Source organism: Hypanus sabinus, chromosome 2, assembly GCF_030144855.1.
Source record: "Hypanus sabinus isolate sHypSab1 chromosome 2, sHypSab1.hap1, whole genome shotgun sequence".
NCBI lineage: Eukaryota > Metazoa > Chordata > Chondrichthyes > Myliobatiformes > Dasyatidae > Hypanus > Hypanus sabinus.
This window is the reverse complement of record NC_082707.1, coordinates 163,693,096-163,715,640: the sequence shown is the minus strand read 5'-3', so window position 1 is coordinate 163,715,640 and position 22,545 is coordinate 163,693,096. Positions and strand designations below refer to the sequence as shown.

Here is a 22,545-nt window from a genome sequence, read left to right as displayed (position 1 = left end):
TAAAGCACTGGGACCTCATATTTGCAAGAACATCAACGACAAGAGGCTCCACACAAAACTAGCAAGGCTGCCATGCCTCCATCATAAACACTGAGAAGCTGTTTGCTAAGAATATTCTCCTTTAAGTAAACATTGAAAAGTTATAGAATCACAGGGCACTACAGCACAGAAAGAAGCTCCTCGGTCCATCCACTTTATGGCAAGGGTAGTGCAGGTGTGGAACGAGCTGTCAGCAGAAGTGGTAGATGCAGGTTTGATTTCAACATTAAGATATGTTTGGATAAGTACATGGATGGGAGGAGCCTATAACATGCTTCTGAAAATACAATGGACAGCACCAATAAACATTTTGGGTGCCACATAGAGTAGTGGTTCGTGCAATGCTATTACAGCTCGGAGTGTCAGAGTACGGAGTTCAATTCCTGCTTCATCTGTAAGGTGTTTGTACATCCTCCTCATGAACATGTGGGTTTCTTTTAGGGTTCCTCCCACATCTCTAATGATGTACTGGTTGGTAGATTAATTGATCATTGTAAATTGTCCTGTGATTAGTCTAGGGTTAAATCAAATGGTTGCTGGTCCAGACGGCTTGTTGAGCCTGAAGGGTCTGTTCCACTTTGTATCCCTAAGTATGATAAATAGTAAATATAACCCTTATACCAATAATACCTCCTCAAAAGATTCAACTGATTTGGTCAGAAATGAACAATCCTTCACAAACTTGGATCTAGGAACAACAAACATAATTTTCAGGGAGAGAAGTTTTAATCAACATTTCCTAATCTTGAAGATGTTAAAAATGTAAAGGTCAAGCAGAAACAATGCATATTCCTTTTTTAAAAAATTTATTCTCCAGCTAAAGTCTCTGCTGACTTTCCTCAGTTGACCTGAGATTGTGTAGTTCTTCCATTTGAAGAGCTACCGTCTAATTTGAGTTGTGATAAAAATAAATATTCTGATAATCTGCTTCAGAAGGCAGGTACATGTGACCATATGACATTGGACAGAAGTTTAATACTGTAAGGAGCACGAATGAATGCTGAATTTCCTACCTTACAAAGTACTTGTGTTTTTCAGTAATCTAGCAATGTCATGATCACAATTTACGATACCAGGAGTTTTTCACAAATTTGCACACTGTTGAGATCTTAATTGGATTAATAGCTAGAGGAGGTTACTAGTCCTGTAAATCTATTTTCTTCAGTTTTTTCACCTGAAAATTCCTGTTTCTTACATAGAAACATGATACTGTGATAGTGAAGAATGAGAAGGGTATCAAGACACATCTTGTTTCCCTTTTCCCTTGTCTCTACCCAATGTAAAACAAATACCTGAAGCAACCTCAGAAGGAGTTGCTAGCAAATTCTCAACTTGCATGTGGTGGGTATAGTAAATGTCTTGCTTGGGCTTGAGGCTCTGAAGCTGCTATTTTTAGGCTGTAGGCACGATTGCAAATCTTGCAGTCAGAACAATTCATTGAATTATCCTTCCACTGAATCTATATTGCATTGGAGACCACCAGAACCATTTTAATGATCTGGATTTTCAAACTAGGTGCACACTAAATGTTCTTCACATGAGGTGCATTCCCATACACTATAATTTAGCTCATCCAACCTTTGTATAGTTAAAGCAGCAAGTGTGGTGGTTAGCATGAAATTATTAATTTGAGTTTAGCTTCTAACTGAAAGTATTGACACAATGGAAATGGTACTGGGTGTTACATGATATGGGAGTATTAAACCCTGTGCGCATAATATTGTATGTTGATACACTGTTGGTGAGGACAACCTACCGGGGACAAGTTGTAGTGGTTGTGTCTCTGGCACCGAGACTGGACCCTCAGCTCAGAAGGGAAGGAGAGCAGTAGTGATAGGGGATTTGATAGGGGGACAGATAAGAGGTTCTATGGGAGAGGTCGAGAATTCCACATAGTCTGTTGCCTCCCTGGTGCCAGGGTCCACGATATCTCAGATCAAATTCTCTGTATTCTCAGGATGGAGTGTGTGTAGACAGATGTCGTGGTCCATGTAGGGACCAGTGACGTGGATTGGAAGAAGGAGGCGGTCCTGCAGAGAGAGTTTAAGGAGTTAGGTGCAAAGTTGAAGGACAGGACCTCCAGGGTTGCAATCTCAGGATTGCTCCCCGTGCCACGTGCTAGTGAGGCTAGAAATAGGAAGATAATGCAGCTAGATACGTGGCTAAGGAGATGGTGCAGGAGGGAGGGCTTCACGTTTCCGGACAATTGGGCTTTGTTCCAGGGAAGGTGGGACCTGTTCCAACAGGACAGTTTGCACCTGAACTGGAAGGGAACTAACATCCCTGCAGGTAGGTTAGCTAGTGCTGCTCCAGGGAGTTTAAACTAGATTTGCAGGGGGAGGGGAACCAGAGTGTTAGAGCAGATGGTGAGGTGGAGGAGGGTAAAGGTCATGCGAGGACTGCTTGTGTGGACAGAAATCAAAGGTTTGTATGTGATAGAAATGTTTTCAGGTGCCAAACTGAAAAGACTGGAGAAGAGGCGTTTGGCTCTCAAATAGATAAAGATAGGAGACAGTGTGTGATGAAGGATAGGCAGGTGATAGAGAAGGGATGCACTCAGACCGAAGGTTTGAGATGTATCTACTTTAACACAAGGAGTGTTGTGAACAAAGCAGGTGAGCTTAGCACGTGGATCAGTACTTGGAGTTACGATGTGGTGGCCATTACAGAGACTTGGATGGCTCAGGGACAGGAATGGTTACTTCAAGTGCCGGGTTTTAAATGTTTCAGAAAGGACAGGGAGGGAGACGAGAGATGGGGGCATGGCACTGTTGATCAGAGATAGTGTCACGGCTACAGAAAAGGTGGACGTTATGGAGGGATTGTCCATGGAGTCTCTGTGGGTGGAGATTAGGAACAGGAAGGGGTCAATAACTTTACTGGGTGTTTTTCATAGGCTGCCCAATAGTAACAGGGATATTGAGGAGCAGATAGGGAAACAGATCCTGGAAAGGTGTAATAATAACAGAGTTGTCGTGATGGGAGATTTTAATTTCCCAAATATAGATTCGCATCTCCCTAGAGCAAGGGGTTTAGATGGGGTGGAGTTTGTTAGGTGGGTTCAGGAAGGTTTCTTGACACTATGTAGATAAGCCTACAAGAGGCGAGGCTGTACATGATTTGGTATTGGGAAATGAACCTGGTCAGGTGTCAGATCTCTCAGTGGGAAAGCATTTTGGAGATAGTGATCATGATTCTATCTCCTTTACCATAGCATTGGAGAGAGATAGGAACAAACAAGTTAGAAAAGCGTTTAATTGGAGTAAGGGGAATTATGAGGCTATAAAGTAGGAAATGGGAAGCTTAAATTGGAAACAGATGTTCTTAAGCAAAAGTACGGAAGAAGTGTTACAAATGTTCAGGGAATATTTGTGTGAAGCCCTGCATAGGTGCATTCCAATGAAACAGAGAAGTTGTGGTAGGGTGCAGGAACCATGGTGTACAAAGGCTGTAGTAAATCTGGTCAAGAAGAAAGGAAAAGCTTACAAAAGGCTCTGAGAGCTAGGTGATGTTAGAGATCTAGAAGACTATAAGGCTAACAGGGAGCTTAAGAAGGAAATTAGGAGAGCCAGAAGGGGCCATGAGAAGGCCTCGGCGGGCAAGATTAAGGAAAACCCCAAGGCATTCTACAAGTATGTAAAGAGCAGAAGGATAAGATGTGAAAGAATAGGACCTATCATATGTGACAGTGGGAAAGTGTATATGGAACCGGAGGAAATAGCAGAGGTACTTAATGAATACTTTACTTAAGTATTCACTATGGAAAAGGATCTTAGTGATTGTAGTGATGACTTGCAGCAGACTGAAAAGCTTGAGCATGTAGATATTAAGAAGAGTATGTGCTGGAGCTTTTGGAAATCATCAAGTTGGAGTTGGATGAGAATGAGATGAACCCCAGGCTACTGTGGGAGGCGAGGGAGGAGATCGCTGAGCCTCTGGCGATGATCTTTACATCATCAAGAGGGACGGGAGAGGTTCCAGAAGATTGGAGGGTTGCAAATGTTGTTCCTTTATTCAAGAAAGGGAGAAGAGATAGCCCAGGAAATTGTAGACCAGTGAGTCTTACTTCAGTGGTTGTTAAGTTGATGGAGAGATCCTGAGAGACAGGATTTATGAACATTTGGAGAGGTATAATATGATTAGGAATAGTCAGCACAGCTTTGTCAAGGGCAGGTTATTCCTTACAAGCCTGATTGAATTTTTTGAGGATGTGACTAAATATACTGATGAAGGAAGACCAATAGATGTAGTGTATATGGATTTCAGCAAGGCATTTGATAAGGTACCACGTGCAAGACTTATTGAGAAAGTAAGGAGACATGGGATCCAAGGGGACATTGCTTTGTGGATCCAGAACTGGCTTGCCCACAGAAGGCAAAGAGTGGTTGTAGATAGGTCATATTCTGCCTGGAGGTTGGTCACCAGTGAAGTGCTTCAGGGGTCTGTTCTGGGACCCTTACTCTTCATGATTTTTATAAATGACCTGGATGAGGAAATGGAGGGATGGGTTTGTAAATTTACTGATGACAGTAAGGTTGGAGGTGTTGTAGTGTGGAGGGCTGTCAGAGGTTACAGCGGGACATTGATAGGATGCAAAACTGGGCTGAGAAATGGCTGATGGAGTTCAACCCAGATAAGTGTGAAGTGGTTCAAATATGATGGCAGAATATAGTATTAATGGTAAGTCTCTTCGCAGTGTGGAGGATCAGAGAGATCTTGGGGTCCATGTCCATAGGATTCTCAGAGCAGCTGCACAGGTTGACACTGTGGTTAAGAAGGCATATGGTGTATTGGCCTTCATCACTCATGGAATTGAATTTAGGAGCCAAGAGGTAATGCTACAGCTATATAGGACCCTGGTCGGACCCCACTTGGAGTACTGTGCTCAGTTTTGGTCGCCTCACTACAGGAAGGATGTGGAAGCCATAGAAAGGGTGCAGAGGAGACTTACAAGGATGTTGCCTGGATTGGGGAGCATGCCTTATGAGAATAGGTTGAGTGAACTTGGCCTTTTCTCCTTGGAGCGACGGAGGATGAGAGGTGACATGATAGAGGTGTTGATCGTGTGGATAGACAGAGGCTTTTTTCCAGGGCTGAAATGGTTGCCACAAGAGGACACAGGTTTAAGGTGCTGGAGAGAAGGTACAGAGGGAATGTCAGTTATAAGTTTTTTTTACTCAGAGTGGTGATTGTGTGGAATGGGCTGCTGGCAACGGTAGTGGAGGCGGTTATGATTGGGTCTTTTAAGAGACTTTTGAATAGGTACATGGAGCTTAGAAAAATAGAGAGCTATAGGTAAGCCTAGTAATTTCTAGCTTAGGGACATGTTCGGCACAACTTTGTGGGCCGAAGGGCCTGTAGGTTTTCTATGTTTCTAAATGCAACTGGCATTTACCTTGCCTATATAATTACTGTGACCTTGTGCACAAGGCCTGCCAAGCCGGAACTATAAAGCTCCTCAAACAATTTATATTGAAATGTTAATAAACTCGACAGATTCCGAACGAGGTGTGCCAGTGGAAATAGTAAATTCAATATCATATTAGGTTAGAAAGTGTGGAAAAGGAAGGACTGGATAAAACAGAGAGGAATGCAATGGCAGTAAAAAGGGACCTAAGGAAAAATAACTGCTAAAATATAAAGGAAAGAGACTCCACATTTATTAAAGACAAGCTTCATTGCTAGAAGGTATGGTTATATGTGAATGGGGTGGGAGGAGGGGGTCCATGCAGTGAATATGGTTTTCAAGTTAATAAGGAAGAGTAGAGCATCTGGGATAAGAGACTCCACTTATCATATTAAACCATCACCTTCACTCAGATGAAATTGCTGTGTGAAGAATGATGAGAGGCACTGTTGGCCTCTTATTTAGTAGTAAATTTTGACCATTCAGATGGCATCTAATTACATGCATGTGTGATTTTTACCAGTAATTCTCAAGCTAAGCTATAGTCCTGCAGAGTGTGAAGGAAATAATATGAGGAATGATAAGGCCCTTCTAGGTAGGCAGTATATCTAACTGACACTGCAAATAATGTGGTTCATTTCATTAAGTTAGTATTCCTTGCTGCAAGAAGACCTATAGTGTTTGAGTAGCAGTGGCTTGTTACCTTTCCCTGCAGCTACATGACCACTTTCAGAACAGGGTCACTTGTTAGTAATAAATATTAATGAACTTCATACATCTTGCAAACTTTGCATGGTACTACTTTGTGCATGATACATCTATGCTTCACACAACTCAGTCCTGATGTAATATTTACGTGATTGTCTCCAACATGAAATTATATTCTGGTTGTGTAATTAAAATGCAGTTTTGGGTCACATAACAATACATGCTTTACATAGGGATAGGGATAGGGACCTGCCCTGCACCTGAACTGGTTAAATAGATCATAGGTAACTTGCATTTTGCTGCACAACCATTTGCAATTTGTTGCCCTTCAGTTGAGAGGCCCAGTCATTGCTGCTAGAACTTATCTTCTACTGCTGGTGAGTGCTGAGCCTCACAGTGACTATCTCAGTGGTGATAAATGGGTGCTTTTGTATGGTTTCTACTGTTCCTATGGCATGGTCAGGAGTCAGAGCACAAGGATGGCTCACCAGAAGAACCCAAAAAAGAAGAGCACCTATTGCCAGAGGAGCCTAAATGACTCAAGGTCTACAGGGAGCAATCTTCTACAGCGACCTGTAAATCTGGTGGCTGAAGTGTGCTAAACTACTGGTAACAGACGTATGTCATTTCTGCAGCTCGATCCCCTCCGTGCACCCATGCCCGGACTGTGCTGCTACCAGAGGTCAAGGTCACTGTCGCCCTAAATTGTTCCTTCTTCAAATTATACTAGGAGAATAATTCTGTTGTACGGTTATTCTAGAGCTGGCTAATCTTTCCCACTATGTAGCACACTATAGACACCTTTGGGTGATCTGACCAGAATGCAGACTCATCAAGGCTCAGGTTTTCCTGGAGTCACTTGGATCTTTAACTAAATCAAAGTCAAATTTATTGCCATTTGCACAGGTGTAATACAAAAGCTTCTTGTGGCAGCATCAGAGGCACATAGCATCATATAAGCACCATTCACAAGGAAAAGAGAAATTACACAGTTGTTACAAGAAAACATAATTAGAAAACAAGTCAATTTTATTGCAAATGGTTAAAGTGGTCATGATGTTGCTAATCTGCAGTGATTATGGTTTTGCTAGTTTATCCATGAATTGTACAGTTAAAGGGAAGTAGCTGTTCTTGAAACTTAGGGTGTGGGACTTCAGGGACCTCTGTTCCTCCTTCCCAATGGTACTTGCAAAAAGATGGCATGGCCCAGATTGTGGAGATCTTTGATAATTGGTTTTGCCTTCTTGGTGTGGTGCCTCCTTCGATACCACTTTGATATCTTGGTGGAAAGGGATGTGTCTGTGATGTATTGGGCAGAGATCACTACTCCCTGTAGCTTCTTGCATTTCTGCGCATATGATTTCCTGTACCAGCCATGATGCGGCCTGCCAGGAGTGTTTCATCAGTACACCTGCAAAAGTACATTAGAGCATTGAGGACAAGCTTAACATAGTTCATCTCCGAAGAAAGATGCTGGCATGCTTCCCTTATGATCACCTATGCGCTGGTCCATTATATTAACATTCAGTAATTTAAAACCACTGAATCACCACCTCTAGTACTCAATGCAAACTGGTGCACGTTTGTCCTCCTTGGTCAACAATCAGCTCTACACTCTGTGCCCACTTTATCAGGAACCTCCTAAACCTAATGAAGAGGCCACTGAGTGTAGTATCACTGACATTGAGTTAGAGGTTGCTTTTGTGGCATCAATCAACCAGGAGACTATTCTCACTCCAATAAGCTGACTAACGATCTTCATGAGTGTATCTGAGGGCCGACTCCCTTTCGCAGGCAACCATCTCTTTGCATTGTATTTGTAATTCCGCAGGTACTTTAAGTAGCTACTTCCTCGTTTGGAGCTAGTAGAGTTCCTGTGAGTCTATTTAAACAGGTGTGAAGAATTTATGAAATTGCCAGTGAGAATTAATTGAGAAATAGATGTGATATATTATTCAATCTGTCGATTTTTTTTCTATGAGACCAGAAGGTGAAATTGGAATAGGAAATTTCCCATACAAGGATAGTACATTGCATATTTTTATGGGCAGTTATTTTCCCTTAATATTGTCAGCACTGTTTGAATTTAAGTTTTCTATTGTAGAGGTTCTGGAACTCGGCAGTGCAAAATTTTAAACCATTTATGTTTACCTGTCACATCTTTTAAGTAGAGAACACTAGAATTGTCTTTGAAAATAAATATATAACACAATAATAATTCAGCAATTTAAAAATATATGAGAAAATACCTGATTGTCTAGCAGATTGCCATTTATCAGAATAGCCTGTGCTTAAAATTTTCTTTGTTCTTTGGCAAAAACATTCTTTAATATCCAAATCTTATTTTAGGAATATGCTGAACGTATCAGGCCAATGGTACGAGATGGTGTTTACTTTATGTATGAAGCTCTTCATGGTCCAGCAAAAAACATTCTTGTGGAAGGTGCCAATGCAGCTTTACTAGATATAGATTTTGGTAAGTTTTTAAAATAATACACACTACTATTTAAATAAAAACGTGCACATCATATTGAAGAATTTAACCTCAAACCTGATATGAATAATTGAATGGACTTTATTTCTTTCATCCTTCATATATATGAGTAAAAAGCTATATGTTACATCTCCATCTAAGTGTGCAATGTATAGTAATTTGTAATAACTAGTACGTACAACAGACAGTCAATATAATATAGAAATATAACTGTATCAGCGTGAATTAATCATTCTGATGGTCTGGTGGAAGAAACTGTCCTGGAGCCTGTTGGTCCTGGCTTTAATGCTGCGGTACCATTTCCCGGATGGTAGCAGCTTGAACAGTTTGTGGTTGGGGTGACTTGAGTGTACGAATTGTACAAAATTCATGTTAAGGAATAATAATAATAGATTTAAATATAATATTTTAGTGTCATTATTTTTATTACTTCCTTCACATTATTGCATCACCAATGAATTGAAGTTAATGCAAACTTAGTTGCAAATATAGTAAAGCAAGAAAGACTGCCTTTGTCCTAAGTAGCATTGTTAGGTCCTCCAGACTAGTAGTGATGAAGAAGCCAAAAGCTGATGAGCACTGCTCAGGGACAAAATAATCTGGACTATTTTCTGTGGAGAATGATAGCATAAGAATTAACCAGGTACATGTAAAACACAGTATGATTAAATACAACATATGGAACCTGTTACTTGTTTACCTGGTCAGGGCTGTTGTGTAGCTAAAACACAGTTAGTAAAACAAGTTTGTATATTGAAATTTGAACAAGGTATTTTCAGCCCCTATAATGAAAGAGAGAGAGATGGCTTATTGGAGCGACATAGGTCATCTGGTTGATCGGTGCCACAAAAACAACCTCTAACTCAATGTCAGTGACATTACTCTCAGTAGCCTATAGCATATCTTCAAGATTGTAATGTCGGCATTCAACGTAATGAGTCTATTCTTGGTATGGAATTTCACCAGCAGGCGGCAGAGGTACACAGCAGCCTATCACACAATTCTTTTATTCTATCTAGTTAGAATAAAAGGCAAGGCTAATAGGTTTAAGGAACCATGATTTTCAAGGGATATTCAGGTGCTGGTTATGTAGGAGGAAGTACATAGCAGGCATAGGCAACAGGGAACAAATGAGGTGCTTCAGGAGAATAAAAAATACAAGAGTCCACTTAAGAGGGAAATCAGGAGAGTTAAAAGAAAGCATGAGGTTCCTCTAGCAGACAAGGTGAAAGAGAATCCCAAGGGCTTCTACAGACATATTAAGAACAAAGGGATAGCAAGGGAGAAAACTGGTTTCTTGAAGGCCAACGTGATCATCCATGCATGGATCTGAAAGATATCAGAAGTGACCCCCTTTAATGAAAATTTTGCATTTGTATTTACCAGGAAATAGACACAAAATTTATAGAGCTGACATAAAACATCAGAATTAGCTTTAATATCCCTGTCATATGTCATGAAAGTTGTTGTTTTGTAGCAGCAATGCTTGCAATACATTATTTTAAAAAATATAAATTACAGTAAGAAATAGATACGGTGGATTCTGGTTAATTGGGACACGTCGGGACTAATACATTTTGACGCAATTAAGCAGTTGCCCCTATTACAAACAGACAGACAGACTTTATTGATCCCGAGGGAAATTGGGTTTCATTACAGTTGCACCACCAAGAATAGTGAAGAAATATAGCAATATAAAACCATAAATACTTAAATAATAATGTTAATCATGCCAAGTGGAAAAATAAGTCCAGGACCAGCCTATTAGCTCAGGGTGTCTGACACTCCAAGGGAGGAGTTGTAAAGTTTGATGGCCACAGGTAGGAATGACTTCCTATAACGCTCAGTGTTACATCTCGGTGGATGAGTCTCTGGCTGAATGTACTCCTGTGTCTAACCAGTACATTATGGAGTGGATGGGAGTCATTGTCCAAGATGGCATGCAACTTGGACAGCATCCTCTTTTCAGACACCACCATCAGAGAGTCCAGTTCCACCCCCACAACATCACTGGCCTTACAAATGAGTTTGTTGATTCTGTTTGTGTCTGCTACCCTCAGCCTGCTGCCCCAGCCCACAACAGCAAACATGATAGCACTGGCCACCATAGCCTCATAGAACAACCTCAGCATCATCCAGCAGATGTTAAAAGACCTCAGTCTCCTCAGGAAATAGAGACGGCTCTGTGTTCTTTGACCTGTCCAGTTCATATCCCCAGGTATTTGTAATCCTCTACCATGTCCACACTGACCCCTTGGATGGAAACAGGGGTCACCGGTGCCTTAGCCCTCCTCAGGTCCACCACCAGCTCCTTAGTCTTTTTCACATTAAGCTGCAGATGATTCTGCTTGCACCATGTGACAAAGTTTCCCACCGTCGCCCTGTACTCCGCCTCATCTCTCTTGCTGATGCATCCAACTATGGCGGAGCTGAAGTTTCATTGAAATAGTTAAAAAGGTATAAAACAGTTCGACTATCATTTAACTGAGTGACAAAAATTATGTATTTAAATGAAATACAGAACAAATAAGAACACTATAGAATTATAATAGTGTATTAGTTCCTAATTATTATCAACAGAGGAATTCATCCAATGCACCTGCATGCTGCAGTTTTCTTTTGATTGACGATAAATGAACAAAATCAGCACAGACACCTAGTGTGGATAATGGAGTGACTTCACACAATGTTATCGATATTTGCAACTTCCAAATCTTCACTTCCATTGTAATATTCAAGATGATTGTTGATACCTTCAGTTTCTTCATAGTTCATACCTTGTTGAAGTAGTGAAATCATTTCATTTTCACTCATGGTCATTTCTGGCATCACTAAGCCTTAATGTTTGAAATCACTTTGAGCAGAACTGTTCTGAATTGTCTTGCAGTTATTTCTCACCAACTATCAGTGACAAAAATCACCGCTTTTGGAATACTAATGCACACAACTGATACTGTTTAAAAACTATTCACTCTAAACACAGTGTGATGTCTAACAGCCACACAAATGCATGCATCTGACACTAGTTAGAAGCTGTTTGGCAACAGTTTCCTGCCCTGATTAAGCAGCCTAGTGTCCCAAATAAACAAAGGGAATCCCAGCTACTTTCTTGATTAGGTTTTGTTCTTATTTCTTCTGTAGAATTGTCCCAAATAAAGAGGCTGCGCTGATTAACTGATGGCCCAATTAACCGGAACTGTAGAAATTAGCAAGTGTCTTTGGTGACACACCATGTCTCTTCAAACTCCTAGTGAAATATAGCTGCGGTCCTGCCTTCTCTGCATGTTGGATCAGAGTAGATCATTGGAGACATTGACACGCAAGAATTTGAAGCCACTCACCCTTTTCACTGCTGATCCCACGATGAGGACTGATGTGTTCCCTCGACATCCCCCTTTTGAAGTCCACAGTCAATTCCTTGGTCTTAATGATATTGAGTGCAAGGTTTTTGTAGCAACACCACCCAAACATCTCACGTCTGATCTCTCCTTCTGTGCAACTCCTCTTCACCACCTGAAATTTTGCCAATAGTTGTGTCATCAGCAAATTCATAAATTATATTTGAACTGCGCCTAGCCACACAGCCATGGCTGTAGAGAGAGCAGAGCAGTGAGTTAAGCACGCATCCCTGAGGTGTGCCAGAGTTGATAGTCAGCTGAGAGGAGATGTTATTTCTGATCCACACTGACTGTGTTCTCCCAGTGAAGAAGTCAGTAATCCATTTGCAGAGCGAGGTACAGAGACCCAGGTTTTGGACCTTGTTGATTAATTTTGAGGGTATGATTGTGTTGAATGCTGAGCTGTAGTCAATAAACCACAGCCTGATGAAGGTATTGCTATTGTCCAGGTGATCCAAGGCTGAGTGGAGAGCAAATGAGATTGCATTTGCTGTTGATCTGTTGTGGCAATAGACAAATTGCAGCAGGTCCAGGAGTTGATTCTAGCTATGACCAATCTCTCAAAGCACTTCATCAAAGTAGATGCATGTGAAACTGAGCAGTAGTCCTTGAGGCAGCTCACCATGCTGCGCTTGGGCACTGGTATGTTTGTCGCTCTTTTGAAGCAGGTGTGAACCTTCAAGCAGTGAGGTCAGCAGATTACAGAAGAGGACGTGCTTGTTGTCTTGAGGCAAGTTAAGGTGGATGAGTCCCTAGGGCCTGTTCCCTCACACCTGCTGGAAGGAAAATACAGCAATTGCAGGGGCCCTGGCAAAGGTGTTTAAATTGTCCTTAGCCACGGGGTGAAGCACTGGAAAAACTAATGTTCCATTGTTCAAGAAAGGCTCTAAGAATAAGTCAGCAAATTATAGGCTGGTGCGCCTGACGTCCGTAGTGGGTAAATTATTGCATTGTATTCCAGGGGACCAGATTTATAAGTATTTGGATAGACAAGGCATGTTTAAGGATAGTCAGTATGGCTTTGTATGTGGTAGATTCTGTCTAACCAATCCTATAGAGGTGTTTGAAGAGGTTAACAGGAAAGTTGATGAACACAAGGCAGTGAATATTGTCTACGTGGACTTTCGCAAGGCCATTGACATAGTTTCACATGGGAATGTGATGAGGTAGTAAATTGGATTCGACACTGCCTTTGCAGGTTAAGCCAGAGAGGTAGTAAATGGCTGCCTCTCAATCTGGAGGCCTGTGACTATGGTGTGACACAAGGATCAGTGCATTGTCTATTGTGTCATCTATATCAATGATCTGGATAATAATGTGGTAAAATGAATCAGAAAATTTGCGATTGACACCAAGATTTGGGGCATAGTGGAGAGTGAGGAAGGCTATCAAAACTTGTAGCAAGATCTGGAAAGAATTTAATGCAGACAAGTAAGAGGTGTTGCACTTTGCGAGGACAAACCAGGGTGAAATTACACAGTGAATGGAAGGGCAGTGAGCAGTGTGGTAGAACAGAGGGATCTGGGAATACAGATTCATAATTCCTTGAAAGTATGTGTCACAGGTACATATAGCCATGAAGGGTAGTTTTGGCCTTCATAAATCAAAGTATTGAGTACAGGAGTTGGGAGGGATATTATGTTGAAGAAGATGTACAAAACTTTGGAGAGGCCAAATTAATACTCTAGAATGCAGTTCTGCTCACCCATGAACTGTACAGAAAATATCAATAAGCTTGAAAGAATACAGAGAAGATTTACAAGAATGTTGCCAGGACTTGAAGACCTGAGTTATAGGGAAAGGTTGAATAGTTAAGACTTATTTTCTAGAGAATGAGGGGAGATTTGATAGAGATGTACAAAATTATGAGGACATTTTCCACTGAGGTTGGGTGAGACTAGGACTAAAGATTATAGGTTTTGGGTGAAAGGTGAAGCATTTAAGGAGAACCTGAGGGGGATCTTCTTCACTCAGAGGGTGGTGCAGGTGGAGAATGAGCTGCCAGTTGAAGTGGTGGATGCAGGTTCAATTGCAGAAGAGAGTTTGGATAAGTACACAGATGGGAGAAGTGCGGAAGGTTATAGTCCAGGTGCAGATCGATGGAGCTAGGCAGAAAAACAGTTTGGCATGGATTAGATGGGCTGAAGGACCTGTTTCTGTGCTATAGTGCTCTGAGTCTATGAGTCTATGACAAGTATGCTACTGTCACTACTCTACCATACATCTTGGCCCAGAAATTGGATTGATAGTACCTATTTAGAAACATAGAAAACCTACAGCACAATACAGGCCCTTCGGTCCACAAAGTTGTGCTGACCATGTCCCTAGCTTAGAAATTTCTAGGCTTACCTATAGCCTGCTATTTTAAGTTATTTTCCATGGTAGGGGATTCCAGGACAAGAGGGTATGACTTCAGGCTTGAAGGACGTCCTTTTAGAACTGAGATGTGGAGAAATTACTTTAGTCAGAGGGTGGTAAATCTGTGGAATTTGTTGACATGCGTGGCTGCGGAGGCCAGATCATTGCGTGTATTTAAGTCAGAGGTAGATCTTAAGTATTAATCAAACAAAATTCTGTTTTACCTGCAATAAATCATTGCTGGAAATCACTTACAGGTAAAATGCACAAATTACAAAATTGGAAAAGACCATAGGACATAGGAATAGAATTAGGCCATTTAGTCTATTGAATCTACTCTGCCATTCCATCATGGTTGATGTATTATCCCTTGCACCCCTATCCTCCTGTCTTCTTTCTGTAATCTTCAATGCCCTGACTAATCAAGAACCTTTCAATCTCCGTTTTACATATCCCCAATGACATGACCTCCACAGCCATCTGTAGCAATGAATTACACAGATTCACTACCCTCTGGCTAAAGAAATTCCTCCTCATCTCTGTTCTAAATGGATGCCCCTCTATTCTGAGGCTGTGCCTTCTGGTCCTAAGTTTCTCCACTAAAGGAATACTTTTTCCACATCCGCTCTATTCAATAGGTTTCAATGAGATCTCCCCTTCATTGGTCAGAGTCAACTATGGATGTTATGTGGATGTGATAGGCAAGCTGGTATGCAAGCCAGGACAGTTGAATATAAATAACAGGCTGTTGCCCATGCAGCAAGCTCACACTCTCCACGCAGCTGATAAATCAGAAGGAATGAGAGAGAATGATACAGTTTAGCACCAGCAGTGTGACAGGAGTTGTCAGACAGTGCTGAACGCAATGTTGGACTGCTTTAGGGTCTCCAGCTCCAGATGTTCCCCTGGTATTTCCTCCAGAAGCCTTCCCTATGAGTGGGTATAGCTGCATGACAGCAGAGGTTTGAAATCAGAGTTTTCCTTTTAGATGAGCTGCCAACCACAGCTGATGAACCCCTTCTGCCCGAAGCTACTGGTTTTAAGGCACCAGTAACCCGCCTTTACCCCTTCTCCTATCAGTAAAAGTGGTTCCACTGGGCTGAGTAGCCGAGCCACACGTGAAAGCCAGGAGCTGGACTCGGTTGTCAGAGGCTATTTGAGAAGTACACCATTAGGAGCGTTTAATAGGAGTTTTCTCCCACTATACCACCCACTGCCCAGCTATGACAACCTTAATGCTCCTCATACATTAACCCTTTCAGAAGAGGTAATTCTGTGTGTGCAACTCCATAGAACCAGACACATCATTTGTTTTCCTAATTGTCTGTACTGAATACCTGCATATTAGTTTCTACCCAAATTGACAGTCTGCCTGTTGTTTACTGACTGAAGAAAACTTGCTGGTAATACAAAGATAGCTGGCCGAGCTATGCTGTGAAACTAGATCAAGCTAAGATAGACTAAGTAACTAGTCAAAGGTCTACCAAATGGAGTATAATATGGAAGATGTGAAATTGCTCATTTGTTAGGGAAAATAGGAAGACCATATACAAGTGTCCCCTGCTTTCAGAACGTTCGCTTTACGCAACTTTGCTTTTACAAAAGACTTACATTAGTACCTTTTTTTGCTAACTGAAAAAGGATTTTCACTTTTACGAAAAAAGGCGCCCGCTTTAAACTTGTGTTTATCTGGAGAAAGACTACCATGACTGTGAAGCCTTGCGTGGGCAGGTGTGTGTGCATGTGTGTACATGCCGATTTTTTTTACTACAAATCGGTTTTGGCTCAATCTTCCCAATTCTTGTAAGTGAAACTACACTGTACATACATTATTTCTACTTTATATTGATGTGTATTTATCATATCATTCCTGCTTTTACTACATGTTAGTGTTATTTTAGGTTTTATGTACTATTTGGTTTGATTCAGTAGGTTATTTTTTGGATCTGGAAATGCTCAAAAAATTTTCCCATATAAATTAATGGTAATAGCTTCTTCGCTTCACGCCATTTCGGCTTTCAAACGGTTTCATAGCAACGCTCTACCTTCTGATAGCGGGGGAACATGTAACTAAAAATTAAACATTACTGGAACACGGTCCCATAGTGGCTAACAAAACACTGTTACAGCACCAGTGACTCCGGTTCAATTCTGCCACTGTCTGTAAAACATTAGTACATTCTCCGCATGGGTTTCCTCCTTTTTGATTCTGTCCAATAGTTTTCTGTAGGAGTTTTGCTGTTAACTCAGTGGTGGAGAAAACCTCCTAATTTTGGCAAAGGATCACGAATGCTTTGCTTGTACCATTTGTTATCGAAAAATTTTAATTACTTAAGACCAGTGTCCTGTCTACCCTCCATCTGCTTACATGTAATTGGCAATTATTGTTTTTCTCATTAACAAACTTGAGTGTTTGGAAACTCATTAAAGTGAATCACGAAATGGCAAGTTGATCAAAAGAAAAGTTTTGACATAATGACCAGATGACATTTTTTTGTTTTATAATAAAGATCTTGAAAATGTTCAGTTATGTGTTAAGGCAGATTAAAAGATATTTATAGAATCTGTTTTTAACTTTGTCTTATAAAAGGAACATACCCATTTGTGACATCTTCAAACTGTACTGCGGGAGGTGTATGCACTGGACTAGGAATACCTCCATCAAATATTGGAGCAGTGTATGGCATTTTCAAAGCCTATACCACCAGAGTGGGAATTGGAGCATTCCCAACTGAACAAAAAAATGTAAGTCTGGGTTATTCACACTAACAGATCAGAAATTTTTGAAGCACATTGAAAGTTGTACTAACAAACACCACTCTGCAAAGTCAATTCCTCCCCCCCCCCCTCTCCTTCTCTCCCTCCCACACCCCTCTTCCTTCCTGCTTTCCCACCCCCACCACCCCCTTCCTCCCTCCCCCTCTCCCCGCTCCCCCTCCCTCTCCTTCTCTCCCTCCCACACCCCTCTTCCTTCCTGCTTTCCCACCCCCACCACCCCCTTCCTCCCTCCCCCTCTCCCCGCTCCCCCTCCCTCTCCTTCTCTCCCTCCCACACCCCTCTTCCTTCCTGCTTTCCCACCCCCACCACCCCCTTCCTCCCTCCCCCTCTCCCCCCTCCTGATTGATATCTGTACCCAGCTAGAGGCTCAAAAAGAATTTATTCATCATATATGCTGGGAAAGCACTAGATTCTTTTACCAGTGAATAGAGTGGACACTTCAAAGGTATGCTGTTGGGCAACTGACAGGAGCACATTACAAGCTTTGCCACTGTTGAATTAGCTGAAAAACATTGAGAGCTTTTATTTCTTCTCCTCGCCAGCGATGGTGGAGAAAGCTTGGAGACTGGGGAGTTCCATATGCAGTACGTTGCACTATTCTTGTGTTGTCTCCTCAAACAAAGCCTGGTGATACTGCCCTCTGCTGGCTGCAGCCTGGCAGGGAGCATGCTTTGACCTGGCTGCAACCTGACAACATGCAAAATGGGAGAAAGGAGACCAGTGATTCCCACAAGCACATCCACACCCTAACGGTCAGACATGGGTCCCAAACATCTCAGAAAGGTCACGGTATTCTATTGACAAAACATTGTTTCCTGCAACTTATACCAAATAACATTAATACCTTGCTGACTTTCTTAGTAGTCTCTACAATGGATATAAACCTTTAATGATCTATTAAAATAATATCAAGATCTTTCTCTCTGTCTCCTCAGATAGTTTTGGTATAAAGTGCAAGCTGTGTCTCAGATGGGGCATTCCTGGAAAACAGTCCTTATAATGTTATAATGATTTTCTGTAACACGAAGGTGTGTCGCCTGTGCATGTACTACGAAATACAACAAAAATTATATTTGCATCTATTTAGTTTTGTCTCACAAAATGAATGATTAGTTTCCATTTCTAAAACTTTTGGCGTGTGACTTATAAATTCTGTAAGGACAAATTACAATTACCCTAACAGCTGCAACCTGGGAATTCCCGTACCCAGAAATCAAAAGGAAGAAAATATCCTAAATCCCACCTACCAAAATTACATTTGTTACAAACTGAAGACTTTTTACCAAAATAAAGGATATAAATTCATTTTAATTGACTTTATTTAGAGATACAGAGTGGAATGTGCCCTCCTGACCCACTGTGCCATGCCACCCAGCAACCCACCGATTCAATCCTAGCCTAATCACAGGACAATCTACAGTGACCAGTTAACCTATTAACTGGTTCGTCTGTAGACTGTGGGAGGACATCAGAGCACTTGGAGGAAACACATGCACACATGGAAAGAATGCACAAATTTTCTTACAGAGGACTCCGGAGTTGAACTCTGAACTATAACACCCTGAGCTGTAATAGCGCCATGCTAACCGCTATGACACCGTGTTGCCTAAATGAAGATATGATGGTGATTGGACTTCCAAATCCACAGAAAGTCCTGTAATTAAATTACTGCTGTAATTGTGTTGTTGTTGCTATCCTCCATCTGTTGTTTAATATCAGGCAGACATCATGCAGTAACAGAAATCATCCATTGCAATCTATTTATGTGCATAGTTTCTAAATGATGTTGTGCCTTAAATATAAATAGTTCATGTATCAGTTTCTGAAATTGAATTACAATGTTTCAGGAAATTGGTCAACTGCTACAGTCGCAAGGCAATGAAGTGGGTGTAACGACAGGAAGGAAGAGGCGCTGTGGCTGGTTAGATCTAGTTATACTGAAATATGCTAATATGATCAATGGATTCACTGCGTAAGTACATTGGCGCAAATTCCATTTTATATTTTGCATTTTCAGTGATGAAACATTTATATTTACTCAGCCCCTCTTGCATCTCAAAACATTCCAAAGAGTTCGTAGCCAAATAATTCTTTTCACACTTCTTTATAGCTTTGCAGACAGATTCAGCAAGGCCCCTGTACCCCTTGCCAACCCTGATAAAAAGCAAATGATTTTTAATCTGAAGCTGGAACACACAGTTCTCCAGCACACTGAAGTTTGATTTGCAAAGTCTGAGAGATCAGTAATTGGCTCACTTGATGACTATTCAGAAAAAGGCAATGGTGTCAGCCTTAGCCATTCAGAGCATGACAATCCGAAATGTAATTCTTAATATCTACTGAGCCAACTGTTCTTAACAAAACCAATGTTAGGCGTTGTATTTACCTTCAAATGATATGTCAGTACTTTTATTCTTGAACTCTTTCTGTTGATCCCAGCTGGTGTGTAGATCCTGTGTGAAATGAAGCTTTGCTGTGATTTCCCCTTCCTTTCCCACTCCCCCCCCCCCCCGCCAAATGTTTAATATCCATCAGCTTTTACTGTTGTGTTTCATGAATGAGAACATGTAAAATTACCTTTCAGCACACAGCATAAATACTCTAAAATGGATAAACACTGAGTTTTTAATAGAAAATACATCAGGAGTGATGAAATGGACTGACAAATTATGATCACCAATTTACACTAATTGGGAAATATCAAAATGTACACCACTCTACTGCCTCAAATCTGAAACTTCTAATTTATTTTAGTTAGGAACCAAAGAAAATCCCGTACTTTCCAGAATATTTTACAGATAAGTAAGAAACAATAGCTTTTAACTTATATAAAATAATTTCCCCAAACAAAAGTCAGGAATTCTAACATTATAACCAACGTATCTAATAGTTGCTCAATAACTTGGAAAATTATAAAAATATACGTGTCAAAATATCTGTGTTTCACATAAAATAATTAAATTAATGATTCCAGACACAGTGATGCAATGGTATTAAAGGTCAGAAAAGTTCTTGCAACTTCTTATAGCTAATGAAACGTTTAATTTCTCATTCAATTTTAACAGTGACATTATTTCTAAACCCACAGCTTGGCACTAATGAAGTTGGATATCCTGGAGACATTTGATGAGATAAAAATTGGTTTAGCTTATAAACTCAATGGAAAGAAAATCCCGTACTTTCCAGGTACAGTATGAAACCATCTACTTTAAGGTAATAATTTATAACCTTCAGTTATTTTCAAAAGTAGCTTTCCTGCAAAGTATGAAAATTTGCACTTCCATCAAGAAAATATGCTCAGCTTCCAATATCCACATCTCTGATCTCTTCATATGGAATTGATGAGAATAAGCCTGTTCAAAATAATGACTTGCTTATAAAACAGAAATGAATATCAAAATACAAAAATCACAAAAACAGCAGTATTCAGTGCATATGACCAATCTTGCTGGTTTTCTGCAGTAAAGGAAGACCTATCAAATATACACTTAAAGTTATTTTAATTATCTACATAACTGTTGCTGAAACCATTTGGTATAATGAATATGCCTTTCTTCATCTAACCATCTTTTATAATATTCTCATGAATTTGTTTTGTTTTACCCATCAAATCTGTGTTAAGTAGGTAGGGCATCTTTAGTACCCAACAAGTTCAAGTTTAACTGTCAATCATATATCAGTACAAACAAACGAAACAGCATTAGTCCAAGGCCAAAGTGCAAAACACAGTGCAAACAGTCATAAACAGCAAAATGCTCTTATAACACATAAGACAGCAGTAAAATACAGTCATACAAGAAAACATATAGTCCAAGTCCTCGAGTGCATGTATTTTGCAGCAGTCTGCAGCTGAACACAATACACATTGTTTTCTGCTGAGCAACCATGGCGGGGGGGGGACAGCACCAACTCCAGCATAGATGTTGCACCACATTGCCTCCAGTACTCCAGTGGAGCACCCAACTCTGATGTCTCCCCCTGGGCAGCTGCAAACAGGCGACTCTGTGGCTTGAAGCCAAGTCCTCATGATGACTGAGGCCAGGCAGCTCTCCCACTGTTCACCAATAAACCAATGGATTGTACTTGTAGCATTCTTCACCACCGATATCCAACAGGATCTTGCAATCACAAGAAAAATCACTAAGATGATCACACACTGTTAGACTGCACACTTCCTTTGCACACCGATGTCTCTCTGCCAACAAGCAACTTGCTGATGGGGTAGACCCACAGTACTTGAACTTTTTAATGTCCAGCAGGGTCTTGTAAAAAAAAATTATTAAAAAGACCTTTGGTTGACCCTGTAGAAGCCAATGCATCTGAGTACGTCAGCAACTTATGGAAGTTATATCACAAACCTTGCTGAGTTCACACCAGCTTTAAATACACTTAAAGGTTTTAGCATTATTCTTGCTAGTTATAGCCAGTTTGTTCATGGAGTGATATAATTGCAGGCAGACTGTCACCATTTATATGCGCCTTTCAAAAAATTAAGATTTAGTTATTTATCACATGCACATCAAAATTAACAACCAAAACAACCTAAGGATGTGTTGGGAACAGCCAGTAAGTATTGCCACACATTCCGTTGCCAATACAGCACACCTACAAAGTTCAGCAGAACAACACAAGCAATAATAGAACAATAGCAACAAAACAACAGCAAAACTTGCACTTTCTTCCTTCCCACCTGCCAACTTGCACACACAGACAGTCCTCCAACCCCAGGACAAACTGCCTCCGGGCCTCCAGCCTCTAGTGAAGTCATGGATTCACAGACATTGGGCCAGTGACTTCCTTTGGACTCACAGACTTGCTGGCCCAGGGTTTTGGCCATTGAGGCCTTGACTGCCAGGCCTTTGCTCTTTGGTATCCACCTCGGGACTTGCTGATGAAAGGACCCCAATCTCCAGGACTCCACTTTGGGACCCTTAGCTCCAGGCCATGAATGCCAGACTAGCCAATTCGCATACCTAGGGGATCACTGACCCCCGTACCTCAGCATGCACAGATCTCTGACTCCGAGACCCGAAAACCTGAGGAGATTCATTGACATAGGGGAGGCCACTGTTTCTCGTCTTCATCCACAGCACTTGTTATGGATGTCCTTCGTCACACGTCCACATTGTTGGCCTTTGCAGAGCAAAGGCCTAGACACTAGCCTGGCCTTTAACTCCAACATATCCCTGTTCCTAAACCACTACTTGACAACCACTGTAAGTCTGAGCCACTGCCTTGATGAAAACCACAGCTCAGAGTCATCTTGACCAATATTTTACTCATGCTTCAAACTAAAAAGTAAGGTAACACAACAGTCTGAATATCAGAACTCCATAATTTGTAAGCAATAGATACTTTTTCAA

At 41.1% G+C, this 22,545-nt stretch overlaps 1 protein-coding gene across 2 annotated transcripts in view; it reads left to right on the top strand.

Annotated features, from left to right (window-relative positions):
* The window catches only part of LOC132386054 (adenylosuccinate synthetase isozyme 1 A-like), a 58,700-nt gene that overhangs the window by 24,095 nt on the left and 12,060 nt on the right, over positions 1 to 22,545 (top strand). For both annotated transcript variants that reach the window (XM_059958350.1, XM_059958346.1), the window contains 4 exons: positions 8,504 to 8,630; positions 16,995 to 17,149; positions 19,030 to 19,154; positions 20,271 to 20,368. In XM_059958350.1, coding sequence (XP_059814333.1) covers positions 8,504 to 8,630; positions 16,995 to 17,149; positions 19,030 to 19,154; positions 20,271 to 20,368 — 505 coding nt within the window. The remainder of the gene's footprint in view (positions 1 to 8,503; positions 8,631 to 16,994; positions 17,150 to 19,029; positions 19,155 to 20,270; positions 20,369 to 22,545) is intronic.